Source organism: Nestor notabilis, unplaced genomic scaffold (genome assembly GCF_000696875.1).
Source record: "Nestor notabilis isolate BGI_N333 unplaced genomic scaffold, ASM69687v1 scaffold3958, whole genome shotgun sequence".
NCBI classification, from domain to species: domain Eukaryota; kingdom Metazoa; phylum Chordata; class Aves; order Psittaciformes; family Psittacidae; genus Nestor; species Nestor notabilis.
In genome coordinates this window covers 3,751-18,083 of record NW_009938555.1, presented here as the reverse complement: position 1 = coordinate 18,083, position 14,333 = coordinate 3,751, and the positions used below count along the sequence as shown (strand labels likewise).

Here is a 14,333-nt window from a genome sequence, read left to right as displayed (position 1 = left end):
CAGGAGGGGAGTTTGCAGGGGACAGGAGAGGCGGCCATAAGGGAAGATCAAGAGGGGAGAGGTTGGGCAGTCATTAGGTATGAGGCGAGATTGTGAGGGGACAGGAGGGGGAGCCATGAGCCATGAGGGGAGATTGTGAGGGGAAAGCAGGGGCAGCCATGAGGGGAGATCATGATGGGAGAGGAGGGGTGGCCATGAGAGGTGAAGGGTGGTCATGGGGGGAAATCGTGAGGGGAAAGGGGGGATGGCCATGAGGGGAGATCACGAGGGAAGAGTAGGGGGAGCCATGGGGTCTGAGGGGTGGCCATGAAGGGTAGAAGCAGCAACTATACAGTGTGGGCCACTATGAGGGCAAATGAGGGGTGACTGCAAGTGGAGATCATGAGGGGCAGCCATAAGGGGAGATCAGTTTGCCCTTAGTAAAATGGTTTAGTGGTGGCCTTGGCAGTCCTGGGGTAACAGTTGTACCTGATGATCTTAAAAGGTCTTTTTCAACCTAGTTGATTCTATGATTCTATATTAACCTGTTCAATAAGTAGTTCTGATGACATTTTAAGACTAAAAGCAATAAGCTAATTATGTGCAACAAATAATTTTAAACAATTTTTCTAATGTACCTTATGATCAACAAATAGGCTTAAGCAGATCTGATAAGCTGAGCTGAGAAAAATGGAACTGCTCACTAAGTAACTTAAATTGCATGTCCAAATTAAATAAACTCTCTTGGCCTTTAGCAATTAAAATAAACACAGTATCACGGAGGAAATGGTTTTCCTTTGACAGCTGGCCATTTAACTAATTCTAGTCAATGCTAAACAGCACAATTTTCATCAGCAAAGAAACCCAACCATATCAGTATGCATCTAGTCTGCAGTTCGTACCTGTGAATAATGAACAAAAGGAGTTTCTAGAGAGCTGTTCATTTCCAGTGATTTTTATGAACTTTACTGTGGCCATAAAAACCTGCTGTAGTTATAGAAAAATGCAAAAATAGACCTGAAAAATACCTAACCCTTAAATACTTTATTTCATTATTTTCCAGTATTACTGTTATCAAAGCTCCTTCCTCCTATGTAGTGATGATTTACTTTCTAAACACTCAAAGAGAGTGCATTGAGTAACCCGAGCAAATCTGTGCATTTGCATGAAACAGCCCTCAGTAATTCCTCAGTGCCAGAGGCAATAACTGAACCCAACATCTAATCTGGGTATTGGCTAGAACAGAGGCAAAGCAACTCATTTCCATGACAAACAGTCCAGCTGGAAGCCAGTGAGTCAATCTAACCCACTACTTTTTACCCCTTTAGATGTGTAGATAGATGACACTGAAATCGTAATAAGGGAGCACATGAAACTTCGTAGCTTAGATGGTTTCTACTGAACTTATGCAAGACCTAATGTTTACATTCCCTACTTCTCCATCTTCATGGCCTTAAAGAGCGAGTGTCAAATCCAGCAAGCACTCTGCTATTACAGAAGCAGAGGAGGCAAAAGGCAAAGAACCACCCCAAACTTGCCATGTGATAGCTGTTCATTATACCAGGGCACATGGGAGGAGGCATGAGATACCTAAAGTCATGCGCTACCCTGTCAGACAAATAAGCCAGTTTCTATAACAGAGGGGTTTTTTCCTGTTTAGATATTATAATCACGCAGATTTTAAAAGATATCCACTGCCTACAGTTGTAGAAAAATGGGATTTACAGAATGCCTAAACAGGTTGGACATGTAACCCCTCCTGAATTTCAATTACACTGCTGCTTAGGCACTTCTCCAATTTCTCTGGAGCTACCTAAGGCACTAAAAGCACAAAGGTACTCATGTCAGGAAATGAACAGAATTGACAAAGCTTTCATACTTCAGTTTCAGCAAGTATCTAATATTTCATCCTACATGGAGAATATCTGAAAAGCAAAGCATGATTTAAATCAAAAGAGAAAGATCCATTACATTCAGAAGCATCACAAAAGCTATTAATTTTCATAATAAACTAGATGTTACTGCTTTCTCTTCTGATTAAATGACTATATATTTCGAGTAGGTTATAAACAAAAGGACATCCATAACTACATAATATCAAAATATATAAACCCAAGAAAGTTGTATTAACTTCTACTAGCTTAACATTGCTAGAGAATAATTTCATACCTCCCATGCAACATAATGCCACTATTTGAGGAAACTTCAAATTTCAGTTTACATGCATCACATTTTTACCATGAAAGTGTTCAGAACCCCACGGAACAAAGCATGTTTAGCTTACCCCTAGCATCATCTTAAAAAGCCCTTGCTGCTTTGTACAGATTATTGGTGTTTGCCTCTCTCTCAGCAAGGAGCTCTCCAAGCACAGAACATGCAGAGAAATGAAGGCAGATAGTCAGGCTGGCAGAGCTCCAGCTACACCTCCCAGGTTAATGTGATCTCACAGCTAACAAGGAACCCCAGCCAAACTCTTTTCAGAAAAAAGCAAAATACTCTCTAGGAAATGGGAGAATAGAAATGGAAAAAATAAAATATGCTGTGGCTGGGCTGCTTATTACAGCAGAAAACAGGGAAAACGTAGAAGGAAGTGCAACAATGCAACAAAGGTACTTCCAGTACACCTGATACACCATTAGAAGTTGTGATGGATTAGTATAAGCTATTGCAGCACACAGTACTCAGAACATCTCCTGAAAATCTTTTCCCAGTTGCATTCAGGGAACTTTGAAGAAAAATTAAAAATGCTTTCATGCCTTCACTATAGCTGCAGATGGTACCATAAGTTCTTCAACTTTATCTTAGTGGCCTGGCCAAAAAAAAAAAAAATATATATATATAAAAAAGACAAGCAGCTAATAAAGGCTAAGTTTAATTTCAGGCAGTTGGTGTAGGAAATACCCACACAGGCAGGAAACAAACAGTGAAATTCAAGTGTGCCACTGAATTACAGACATATATATATATGCACATATACATGTACACACAGTCTGAATATTATTGCGGACATTACTGAAATACTTCTCCATGCTTCATTTTTAGCTGGCAATGCCTTTTTACACTAATGGAACTTCTCTGCTCTGACTTCTGAATGCTACTAGCTGAACAAGAAGTTATTTTTATATATTCCGTATTTGCTGTAATTCCCAGGAAAGAAGGAATTAGAGTAAGATGTTTAATATTGATTTAATTTAAGAGGCTGGTTAACATGCATAGCTTAAAAGTCTTTAGACAAAAATCCTGACAAGACTCCTACTGATTTTAATCAGGCTGAGATTTCATCGCTCTATTACTTAAAGCAGCAACAGGGTTTACCTTGCAAAAGTTCTCCTTTCCATGTCGTTAGATAGATTATTCCAATTAGCTTTGAATGTGCCTCATTTTGAGGAGTTAAACTCATAAGAATTTGCCAAGTTCCTTCAGCAGAAATTCAGTTTTAATAAAAAGCAGCTCTTTTAACTAACACATTTGCCCTTAAACACATTCTGAGTTTGATACCAATCCTACAGTGGCCAGTGAAGGAACAGGCCTGTAAAGCCACTTGTTTATGAAATTGAGTTCCACTGTAAGCAAATAGACATGAACACTGAGAAATGCTAACTGTGCACACATAATAACTGTTAGATCTTATTCGGACATGCACTTCATATTAATCAAACTACTAATACCAAACAGAAAGCTCAGCATGGATATATTTCAGACCTCCCACAGTAAAATCCAGCCAGTCCTTTAAGGACAAACTACTGTCACCAAGCAGACAAAGCTATCTCAAGTCCTATGTTCATCAAAAAGAAAATAAACCCCAAGTCCCCCCTCCTTGAGCATTATGACAGATACCACCAGGGACAGCAACAGCTCTCAACTCTGTGCTGGACCCTGTATCACTAAGTGGCTTGTGTATTACAGCTTAAGGTCTCCTGCCCTAGTTGGCTGGTACTTAAAGGCAAGAAAAGCTCAGGGGCTATTTAGTAGTAAGTCTGTAACACCATCTTCATTCCAGAGAAGATGTAACAGTGTTAATAAGATGACAGCATGCTGTTGTCACTCCCATGAAAAAAGTGATCTTGTCACAGGTGCATATCGAATTCTAACACAGAAGAAATCTCCAACTGCCTTTTTTTTGAGTATGCAAACAACCTCAACAAAAATACTTGCTATGGTTTTCATAGGCTTATTTTCTACATACACCTGCTAGCTGTATTAATCTAGTTTATAAATAATCCCTTGAAAAAAACCCCAACTTTTCATCAAGTTGTCACTTGAGTTATACTGTAAGGTACACAGCTTTGCAAATTAAAATTAAAATTCCAGTGAAGTATTGAGTATATATAAAAACTTCTTGGAGAATATAAACCAGCTCCAAGAATTGACAAACTTTCCAAATATACTGCATAAATGGAGTACTTCCCAAAAATGCAGTGGCATTCTTATAGCTACCAAAAAAAAGCAACTCTTAAGAGATCATTTTAAGTTTCTTATTTTTTAGTTAAGTTTTTTAAAAGGTTGTATTTCTACTCATTAAGAGACAGAACAGACTTGATCCAAACAGCATTAGCTATTGTTTTCCTGAAAAGTCACTTTATTTGAAACAGTATAATATTGTAACAGTGAACACCTACAGTATTTCCCAACAATGAACACCTACAATGTTTCCCTCATACATTACTGCTGAAATCTTGTATTTACACAGTTCCAACTAGTGGAAGAAAGAGGCTAATGTGTATAACTGCAGTGATCTCTAGGTTCAGGGTATAACTGGAGCTACCAGGACGTGCAAGTGTTTAACACACAGCATTGGTTGTTGGTTTTCCCCTAATTCTTATGCAGGTGAGAAGTCATCAGTGGTCTTGATTATGTAACCTGACCACATTGTTCCAAACAGTGGTGTTGTAGCAGCTACATAATTCAGTCAAAGCTGTCAGCTTCAGTAATGCCATTCAGCAGAACTTAAAAGGTGTTTATGTATGGAAAACAATGCAATTTAACATTTTGAGATGATACCAAGCACGTTTCTTTCCAAGAACACTCTTTTCCAAGATTACATGAATGTAATAGGCATTTGAAGTGCCTGTAGGTGCAACAGCTGACTGTGTGTTTTGCAGCACTGTTAAAAGCGTTAGAATTGGCACATAGGTCAGTCAGATGTCTTTTCAGCTGCCTTGTAATTTCTCATTCAAAAATCCTAGAAATCATGTAAAATGGTAAAAAGACATCCAATTTATAATTTCAAGTGGTATATATTTTTTTTCTACTCATGCAGTATGTCTTCTCAGGTACATTTGGACCAGGGAGACTTCAGACAGCAGTCACCTGTATCCTTGGATTCTTCAAAACCTGGGCAGAGTCATGATAGCTCCCTTACTTTTGTAAAGGCTTCAACTGTAGCACCCTCATGGCTTTTTGCTGCATCATCAGCAATTACAGTTCCCAAGATGTCACATTAACACATCTAGATGCCACAAAAGGTTTCCTCTGCTTCCCTGTTGCTTTAACATCATGGCAGGAGGCTAAAAGAACCTGTTTGAAAAGACTATATTCAGAACAGATCTGAACAGAAGAAAAAACAACCAAAGAAAAGATGTTAACTGTTTGAAGGGTTTCATCTTTAAGAGCAGAAAAGCCCCATTCAAAAAAATCCAAACCATCCTGCTGTATAAACAGGCCTCCAAGCACAGCAAGTCCAGCCCCAAACAGGTAGGACAACTTTAACAGGCACTGAGAAATTATAGAATTACTGGATTTTTTTTTATTTTTAAAGAGTAGTGACTGCCTTCCATGCCTCCATCCCCTCCCCACAATCTGTCAATTTTCCGGCCTCTTCTGATGACAAGAGGGGAAAGACGTATTACACACACAATTTGAAATGAGGCAAGAGCGCACACACAAGTTAGTCAGATGTTACCATGCTTCCATCTTGGTTGTGCTCTGCCTCAAGCTGAATTTTGCATGCTGCTTTATCTATCGCTTTCAAGCTCAGCTTTTAAGCCTTCCAAGATGCAATGGGTTCACTCTGTGTGTAAACTCAATAGCCACAATGAACACCGGATCTTAATTATAACTTCTAAGAAAACATCACAGTAAAAATATCACTATTAAAGTAGTATCAATACCATAGCACATGAGTTCCTGGGGAGGGAGTGGGAACAGACACATTAAACTTTAGCAAGAGCAACATATGGTTTAATCAAGAAGAAAAGCAAGTTGCTCTCCAACCTACAGTATTATTAGTCTGCATGAGAGACTAAGACCCCTCACATTTGCTTAGAGAAGCCAGAAACAGGGAAGGGAAAGATTCCAGCAACATTGCTAGAGTTTATTTTCCACAGCAGAATTTATCTTTCTGCCTCTCCCCACCAGAAGACTATAAGGCTTAACTTCACAGAACAAGGCATGATGGCTTTCTTTGCCAACCACAAAAATACTTGCTGCTTTTTCCAAAATAAGTATTTGAACAAGTATTAGAACTAGAGCAAAACAAATGCCCATCCCACCAAATTGCCCATTTTAAATATTCACCATGTTATGATGCTGCAGTTCTTTTCAGAGCAGATTCCTTTTAGCAGTCCCTTGATAAAACCAGAAAATACTAACATGCACATTGCATCAGTTAAGAACAATGTTAAAAATCAAAACCCAATAAAATGGCCACAAACACAATGTTTCATTCAATCCCAAATACTAGCAACAGTATTAGCTGTGATACAGAAAGCACTTACATGCAGAATTTAGTTCTAAAGTTTACCAACTTTACCAGAAAATTATCTGAGACTAAGTTACTTATGCTTAGCTTTGGGAAAGCTCCTTTCCCAGTCTACACACTGTTCTCTTCAAGGCAAAAGAAAACTAACTTTTTTTTTTTTTTTTTTGAAAACTACATCCCACTTTTTCCGGGCCTAAAGAGTATTATCAGGTGATTTTCAGTTTTGATTAATAGCTTGCAATTCAGCTGTCAAGACAGGCATGGATGTAAGCCTTGATGAAAAATCTGCTACATCTCAGGCCAGGAAACTTCGTCTAGAACTTCTTTCACTAAAGCTCATACTCCTTTCCTATGGACTTCAGTGACAGAAAGACAGCAGCCACAGCTAAAAGGTGAAATTAGTATAGCCAAGTACATGCAATATGTATATACACTCAGTTCCTGGTCCACCTTTACTGCTTTGATTCTGATCTATGCAGCTTACTAAGCTTCCTTTGTAGATCAACCAGTCAACCGTTGATTCACTGTTACATCAACAGAGAATACACATGCACCTTAGTGTGAACCTACCAGAGCTCCCCCCTGAATTTCTGGAGAGGACTAGCCATTTCCCATTTAAAAACCTACAGATGGCAGAAGATGGAACTACCTTTCCTCTGACTTCATACTTTAGGCCTGCTTTCCCAGCACTTGTTTGTTTCTTCTTCCACCACAGAAGTAGCATACTAAAAAAATTTCTTGAAACCTCTAAGCCTAGCTTAAAGCACTGAGATGGAATCAAGTACAACCAGCTCATCTCCATCAGTGGTTTGTTTCACTAAAGATCCCATTAAGAACAGGACTGCACAACCTTCTTAAGTAGTCTGTTTAACAATCTCGACAATAAAGTTTAAATCTCCTCTGCAGAAATCAAGTTTGCATTTTCCTGTTCTTATTGTATTAGATATAGACAAAAAGAAAACTAAAACAAGCAGATGTTCACCTTCTTCTATAGCTTACTACGTTCTCCACTGGGAAGTCAGAACAGGTGTGCTCTCCCTTCTGTTTTCTCTTGCAGTCTAAATACAGCCTCCTTATTTCCACAAGAGTTGTATTTTGTAAACCTATGACCAATCCTGACATCCTCTGGAATTTCTGCAAGTGGTTTTATTGCATCTTTCCTTGTCGCCTTCAAAAGTAATCTTGTATTCTGGCTGGGACATGACTAGTACACAAATAAAATGATTACTCTAATCACAGAATGGTTTGGGTTGAAAGAGACCTTAAAGATCATCTAGTTCCAACACCTCTCTGTTAAAAGCCAGAGCAGAATATGAATCATACTGCGCCAACATCATTAGCTCATCCAGTATGAAAAATGAGCTTTTCTTCTTTTATGACAAAAGAGTCATATCCTGCCTTGTAATTGTATATTAAGTGAAAAACTGTATTTTAGTGAATTTCGCTTTTCTGGTTTTTGGATCATTTTTCCAGTTTAGAGAGGTTTGGGTGAATATGTGTAGATATTTTTTAACTAAGAATGCTTTTTAAAAATTTACTTAACAAAATGAAATGAAGATGTGCAAGGTGTCCCTGCCCATGGCAGTGGGGTTGGAACTAGATGACCTTAAGGTCCTTTCCAACCGTAACTATTCTATGACTCTAAAAGACCAATTGTAATGAGATGCAACTGCTAATCAAATGATAGAATTATAATCTAGTACCAAGGCAAAGGCCACATAGTTCATATATGAATGCAATAACCTCCTGCATAGGTAAATGCAAGATCAAATGGTACATAAGAAAAATGTATTCTTAATCCCTGTAACTAGCAGTCCTTACAGTTTTCTGCTCATGGACCACAACAACAAAACAGTGTGATAAGGTGCAGAAGTATTTTGTCCTTGCTTCTCAGCAGTTTCTCTTGAGTATGATTTTTAAACTCTAGTAACATAGGTCAGGTTTCCCTGGGATGAATTTTTTGATAACCAATTAATTTCTGGAATTACTTTAATTTCTTGTAACAAGCACCAGGCCTCCTGAGTAAAGGGCTTCACTCTTCACTAGCTGCTGCTAAACGTTTGTTTTTGTGCTGACATCACCCTCCTCCAACTAGCTCTCAGCTATTCCTCTATTTGGGCTCCCTGCCCTACTCTCATTGCTAGTGATGAGACACCATTGCCAATATTCTTCAAGCCATCAGTCCTCTTCTTCACACAGTTTGGCAGCCAGCTGGACAATTGTCAAAATATACAACATTTCTCTCACCTGCTGTGCTTTCTGGCACCTCCTGCTTATCTCGCACAAGCTGCATTATATCTGACACCACAACCTGATGGCTTGTATCTTCCTCTTTCTCTTCATTAGAGTGGTTGCCTGTTGAAAAACAGTTGCAGCTTCCAGTTTCTTTGCATGGGATCAGCCTCCAATACCAGTAGTCAGACATGAAAATGCTGTGAGTTGACCTCTGAAATTTAAAAACAAACAGAAAATCATTGCTCAGCAGAACAAGTCAATATTTTTCCTACAAGTACCAGCTAAAACTCAGGTAACTAGGTGAAAGAACACCCTAGAATATGGACTGTCAAAAAGTGAAACAATGTAAGAATATTTTTAATTTTTTTTTAAGAATAAGATACTATTATTCCCATGATATGGGATGCTGAAATCAAAGTTTAAAACACTCATAAGCAGATTAACTGAAGAAAACCTTGACAATGGAAACGTGGCAGGAGGAAGAGATGCTTTTGTTTCTGACACAGCACCCAGGTCCTTCAGGGCTGCCTTCTTCCTGAGCAGAAGATTAGCCTAGATCCAGCTAATTCCCAGGCTTACTTGTGCTTACACGTAAGAGAGCAAGCATGTTCTTAGACACCTGCAGGTTTCTCAATTTCCATATACAAATGCTAGAACTACAGTGTTTTTACTCTTTTACCTAAACAAAAATCACCTCCTTCTCAAAATTACAATTAAATCACTACAAGCTGTAAAAGATTTCTTCCACATGACTAAACAGCTTAAGCCTTCCAAATACTTACAGTTGGTAAAAGGTATTTGTGAATTCTGCAAAGAGCTAGCAAGGTGTCATTTCTTAAGGAAATTATACCACATCCAGAGATGTAGTTTGTTCCCACTCTCCTGAGGGCATATGGGCAATAAACAAAATGGTCCAAACCTCCAAGCACAAGTGACCTGAGCAAGCTTTTCCAAGTCTATCTGCAAAACATCAATTCCAAGCAAGGGAAATGTGCATCTCTCCAGGTAAATTTAACGGGTTTTCTGGACAAGGAAGAGATGCATGATCTCTGTTTGTCCCACAAGCATCTAAATCTGAGTCTTTCTAGCATATCTCTGTTTCTAGCTACTGATTAGCTTGAGTAAAAGCATGACTCCAGACCATGGATATTAATGATAATTCTCTACATTACATTTAAAAGTGGTGGGTTTACAGACCTGAAGAAAGCAAAATCCATTTAAAAAGCCTTGTTAATATAAAAAGGTTATCTACTTCAAAGGAAGCAGCCAAAAAAAGAGACACCCTCCCATCCTCCTCTATTATTTAGCACCAGATCTCCCTGGAATCACCCATGAAGGATAAAGTACTCTGTCATTTATGACATTACTTCAACAGAAGAAAGGATTTCCAGATAAAACACTCTTTTTCAAATACTACTGCAAAGTGCATTTTGTTTCCCGTTTAAAGACAGTAATTTTGTTTTGTTCTAACCAACATACTGTCAGTGTTCTCCGTTCTCTCTTTGCCTGTTGCCAGACTTTTAGGCTTTGCAATGTTTGTCAGAGGACAGGTAATGCAGTTGAAAGCAAATCGCTCAGCTCTTTATCTTCTGAACCCAGCGAGTGCAGTGCTCATAACCTCCTTGTCATACAGGTACCAGCAATTACAGCTGTACTTGCTGCTTGTAAATAGTGTATGTGGTACAAAGTATCTACTTTTAAGTTGCATCTGCTTCTGCAACTGTCTGACATGCCACATGCAATGATGGGCACAAGCATACACATGCAGCACATGCACTGGCATTTAATGAAACAAGCATTTCATAGCACTTCATGTTGGTTTAGTTCTGTGGAAGCATGGCGGGTGGGGGAGGGTGGCTTTCAATTACCCTTACACTTGAGACATTAAATAGATTGTACTTCTGCAAGCCACCTGGCAAAGTTTAAAGCTTTTCTGTCCAGAACATCTCCTTTTTACCCCCAGAATTGGGGCAGAGATAGGGAAGTCTCCTCTGAAGGAGACAAAAATCCCAGAAACTTCCAGTAGTTTTTCCCCCTGCTCTTTTCAGTGCAAGGTGAACTGAAAAGCAGCTGGATCTATTCTTCAGTAGTCAGCAAACTACTCTAGGAATAATCTTTTGATTTATTGCTTTTCCTTAAGGAATGGAATCTCCTGAAGATAACCAGAAATAATTATATCCAAGCATGCAGTTTGTGAGACACATTTGTGACCTTAATCCTACTTTAATTAATTAGTTTTCTGACCCACTCACCATCTTGATTTTTAAGAGCAGTAATGTGAACTTAGTTTTTAAGCCAGCAGCTCAAGGACTCAGAGAAGTTGGGGGAAAAAATATGGGAGGGTCAAGATATAATCACCACCCATGTTTGTCATACTTTCATGAAGAACCGTAGCTTGCAGAGACATTCACAAAATTGACTTGACCAAGACTGCCTATACACAGGAAAACATAAATAAGGGAGGGAAATCCACCTGCACCACCCCAAAACCCCAATTTCTGGCTTAAAAGCTGTTCCAAAAATGTTCCAAATAGTCACAGCATCCCTGACATATACACGTCCACTTGCATCACTGCAACGATAGACGCAAGTAGCTTTAATTTTTATCTCAAAACATCCAGAGATAAATTAATGCCTTCAACCAACATAAAGACTAGGCTGATGTACCAAGAAAAAAAACCCAGGAATGAAACCTTCATTTGACATTTACCGGTCTAAACTGAATCTCACTTTTGCATGCAAAACCCAATACTGGTTTTGAGTTTGGGTTTTTCTGATTTGTTTTAAAACAGATTGTTGACATCAAAGTTGGTGAAATACCCAAGGAAAAGCAAGGTCAGAATCTGGAGCCATCTGTCAGGGCTTGAAGGTACTGGTAAACTTCACTGGCCCTGAGCAGCCTCATCCAGGACCTCTACCACGAGCCCAAGAGCTGTACGTAAGTCCAGCCCAAGGCCTTCAGTCCCTACTTAAGCTGTGCCACTGACAAGCCTGTCTACAGCCCTGTCTCCTGAACAGGCCTACAGGAGACTGTAGCTGCTTTGAGCTACATCACAGCCCTGCTCCGAGTCCTACCTCTGGATCCTTTCACCTCTGACTGGACTCCCTGAAGGGACCAAGTTCCTTGCTCGCTGGGTTAGCGACAGCAGGTAGAGCCTGCTTCTGGTGGTCAGACCCTGACAGCAATGTCCTGGTTGGTGAGTCTTTGCTTCGGCTGCCCTCAGCTCCTGCCTCAGCTCCCCTTTTGCAGCAGTCCTGCTCTTGCTGCTCTCTGACACCAATTGTTAAGGTACAATGTACTCAAACTCAGATAAAGACCTACTTCTGAGCTCAGTGAAGTTTATAAAAATATAATTCTAATGCGGATATAGCACACAAGAACGTGTGGGACTTGCCCATCTGACCAATGTGACAGTTCCTTACCACTTCACAAAAGCAGGCACAGATACATTACAGCTTCAGCATATGCTCTAAGGCTGGGAAGGAAAGAAAGCCTCCAAGAACACAACAGGTACAACAGGTCGCTGTGAACTCACAGTCCCAGTATAAAAGCTCTGTTCTCCCCCCGTGATGTATGTCACTTCCAGAGGGAACACTGGGTAGGAGTCACCATGCCCCCATTTACTGCAAATAGTTGCCAGCTACTCTGATATCAATAAAGGTATGCTGCATCCTTTGTCTGTAAGGTCTGGCAGCATGCTAAATGGATGAGATACTAACTTTGAGACTAATCACCCATGGGGCCAGTAATACATTAATATGCAATATTAACAAGTAATAGGTAATATTATTACATAGCACTCCACACTACTTCTTAACTAAGGCGCAAATGTTTTCCGAACCATTGCTTATGAGATTCAGACAAAAAAGCAGGTTTTGAAAGCAAAAGTTCTTCGGTTTCCATCACTTTGCACACACACTTCACTGAATGTACATCAGTTTCCCATCCAAAATCCCCCTTTAATTCAAGAGTAGCACTGCAAAAGGAGTAGATAATTATCTTCAAACGTAAACTGGACGCCTTATGTAATATGGTATCTCAGAAACTCAAATCTATATTCTCCAACCACTTCACTGTGACAGTTAAACCTGACTCCAAGGGTCCCTGTTGCAGTGGGCTGATTCATTATTACTGGATTTTTTCTGCTGCCACACAGTGCAAGTTCTTCAGCTATTTCCCTGGTTATTCAGGCAGGGCATTATTTCTAGTCAGGTGTAACACAGACATTTAAATGTATCTCGTTTATAAGACCATTTGTCTGAAGTTTTCATACTGTCCTGTGAATTACTTCCCTAAGCATTCAAACACTGCAGTGTTTTACCATGCTTTCATTACTGCTCCATTTAAGTCACTGAGGAAAACTGTATTTGTGTGGGGAAAGCTGGTCCTAATTTAGCACTTAATAAGATTTCACACCCTTGTTTTCCATATACATGGTGACACTTTATTCCAATGCTCTTAAAGAAAAACTGTTTAATATGTTATCCAGCATGAACAGCCAGGCTTAAACTTAGTAATTCACCAAGCTCAGTACACCCTTATCAATAGAGATAGGCGAGGCCATCTGATGAAGTAAGAGCTCATCCCTGTACCTCTCAAGTCTCTGCAGGTGAATTGGACTGAACTGGACACCAATGTCTGTACGGTACTAACTAATGTTGCTCTATTTTGAAATGGATTAAAATACACTGAATGGTATTTAAACCCATCAATATTGTTCTGATTAGAATTTATTTTAAGTGCACGTACCTGGGCAACAACATTCTTTTCAATTTTAATGCTTTGCAATACTGGCCAGTCATTGTTCCCATTGCTCAATACACGGGCAAGGTACAAAATATGCAAGACACACAATACATTATAGACCAGGTTCCTCCCACCTAAATTCAGACACTAAAACCAAGAGATCCAAGTTAAGAACCTACATGACCCACGAGCCTTCAGCATTCACTGGTGTAAGAGACGCGTATCTCCTGATGATCACCATCAGCCCCTCACGTTGACTTCAGAGAGTCCGAGACAACCTGGGTGAACTCAAGTTTGTATGATGAAAAGTCCCACTTTTGTATACATTACTGACAGAGTGCCACGAAGAATGAGTCATGTAACAAAAACAATAAAGCATTTTGGGATTTCAGTAAAGCCTATTAAACGACTCACGTTCTGCCTATGGAGATACTGTATTTCTACTCTTGCCCCTCCCCTAGTCCTTTCACATTTTGTTCAGAAAGACGTAAAGGAAAAAACAGCAGCGACAAAGCACCAGACACCCTCATCTCTCTCTAGGGCACACAAAATATCCTTACATGTTTTAAACCAAAATCAATTTAAAGACTAAATTTTTTCTCATTTCGAGCTTTACTGTGATCAACATTTAACTTGAGTACTATGTAGCCTTTCCAGATAAATGTTCTCATT

At 39.4% G+C, this 14,333-nt stretch overlaps 1 protein-coding gene across 1 annotated transcript in view; it reads right to left on the bottom strand.

Annotated features, from left to right (window-relative positions):
• Positions 1-9,125, bottom strand: part of LOC104409490 (guanine nucleotide exchange factor DBS-like) — a gene marked incomplete at both ends in the record, with an annotated part of 91,351 nt that extends 82,226 nt beyond the window's left edge. The window contains one exon of the mRNA XM_010019369.1: positions 8,927-9,125. Within this exon, the coding sequence (XP_010017671.1) occupies positions 8,927-9,125 (199 nt within the window). The remainder of the gene's footprint in view (positions 1-8,926) is intronic.
• Between the last annotated feature and the right edge of the window lie 5,208 nt (positions 9,126-14,333).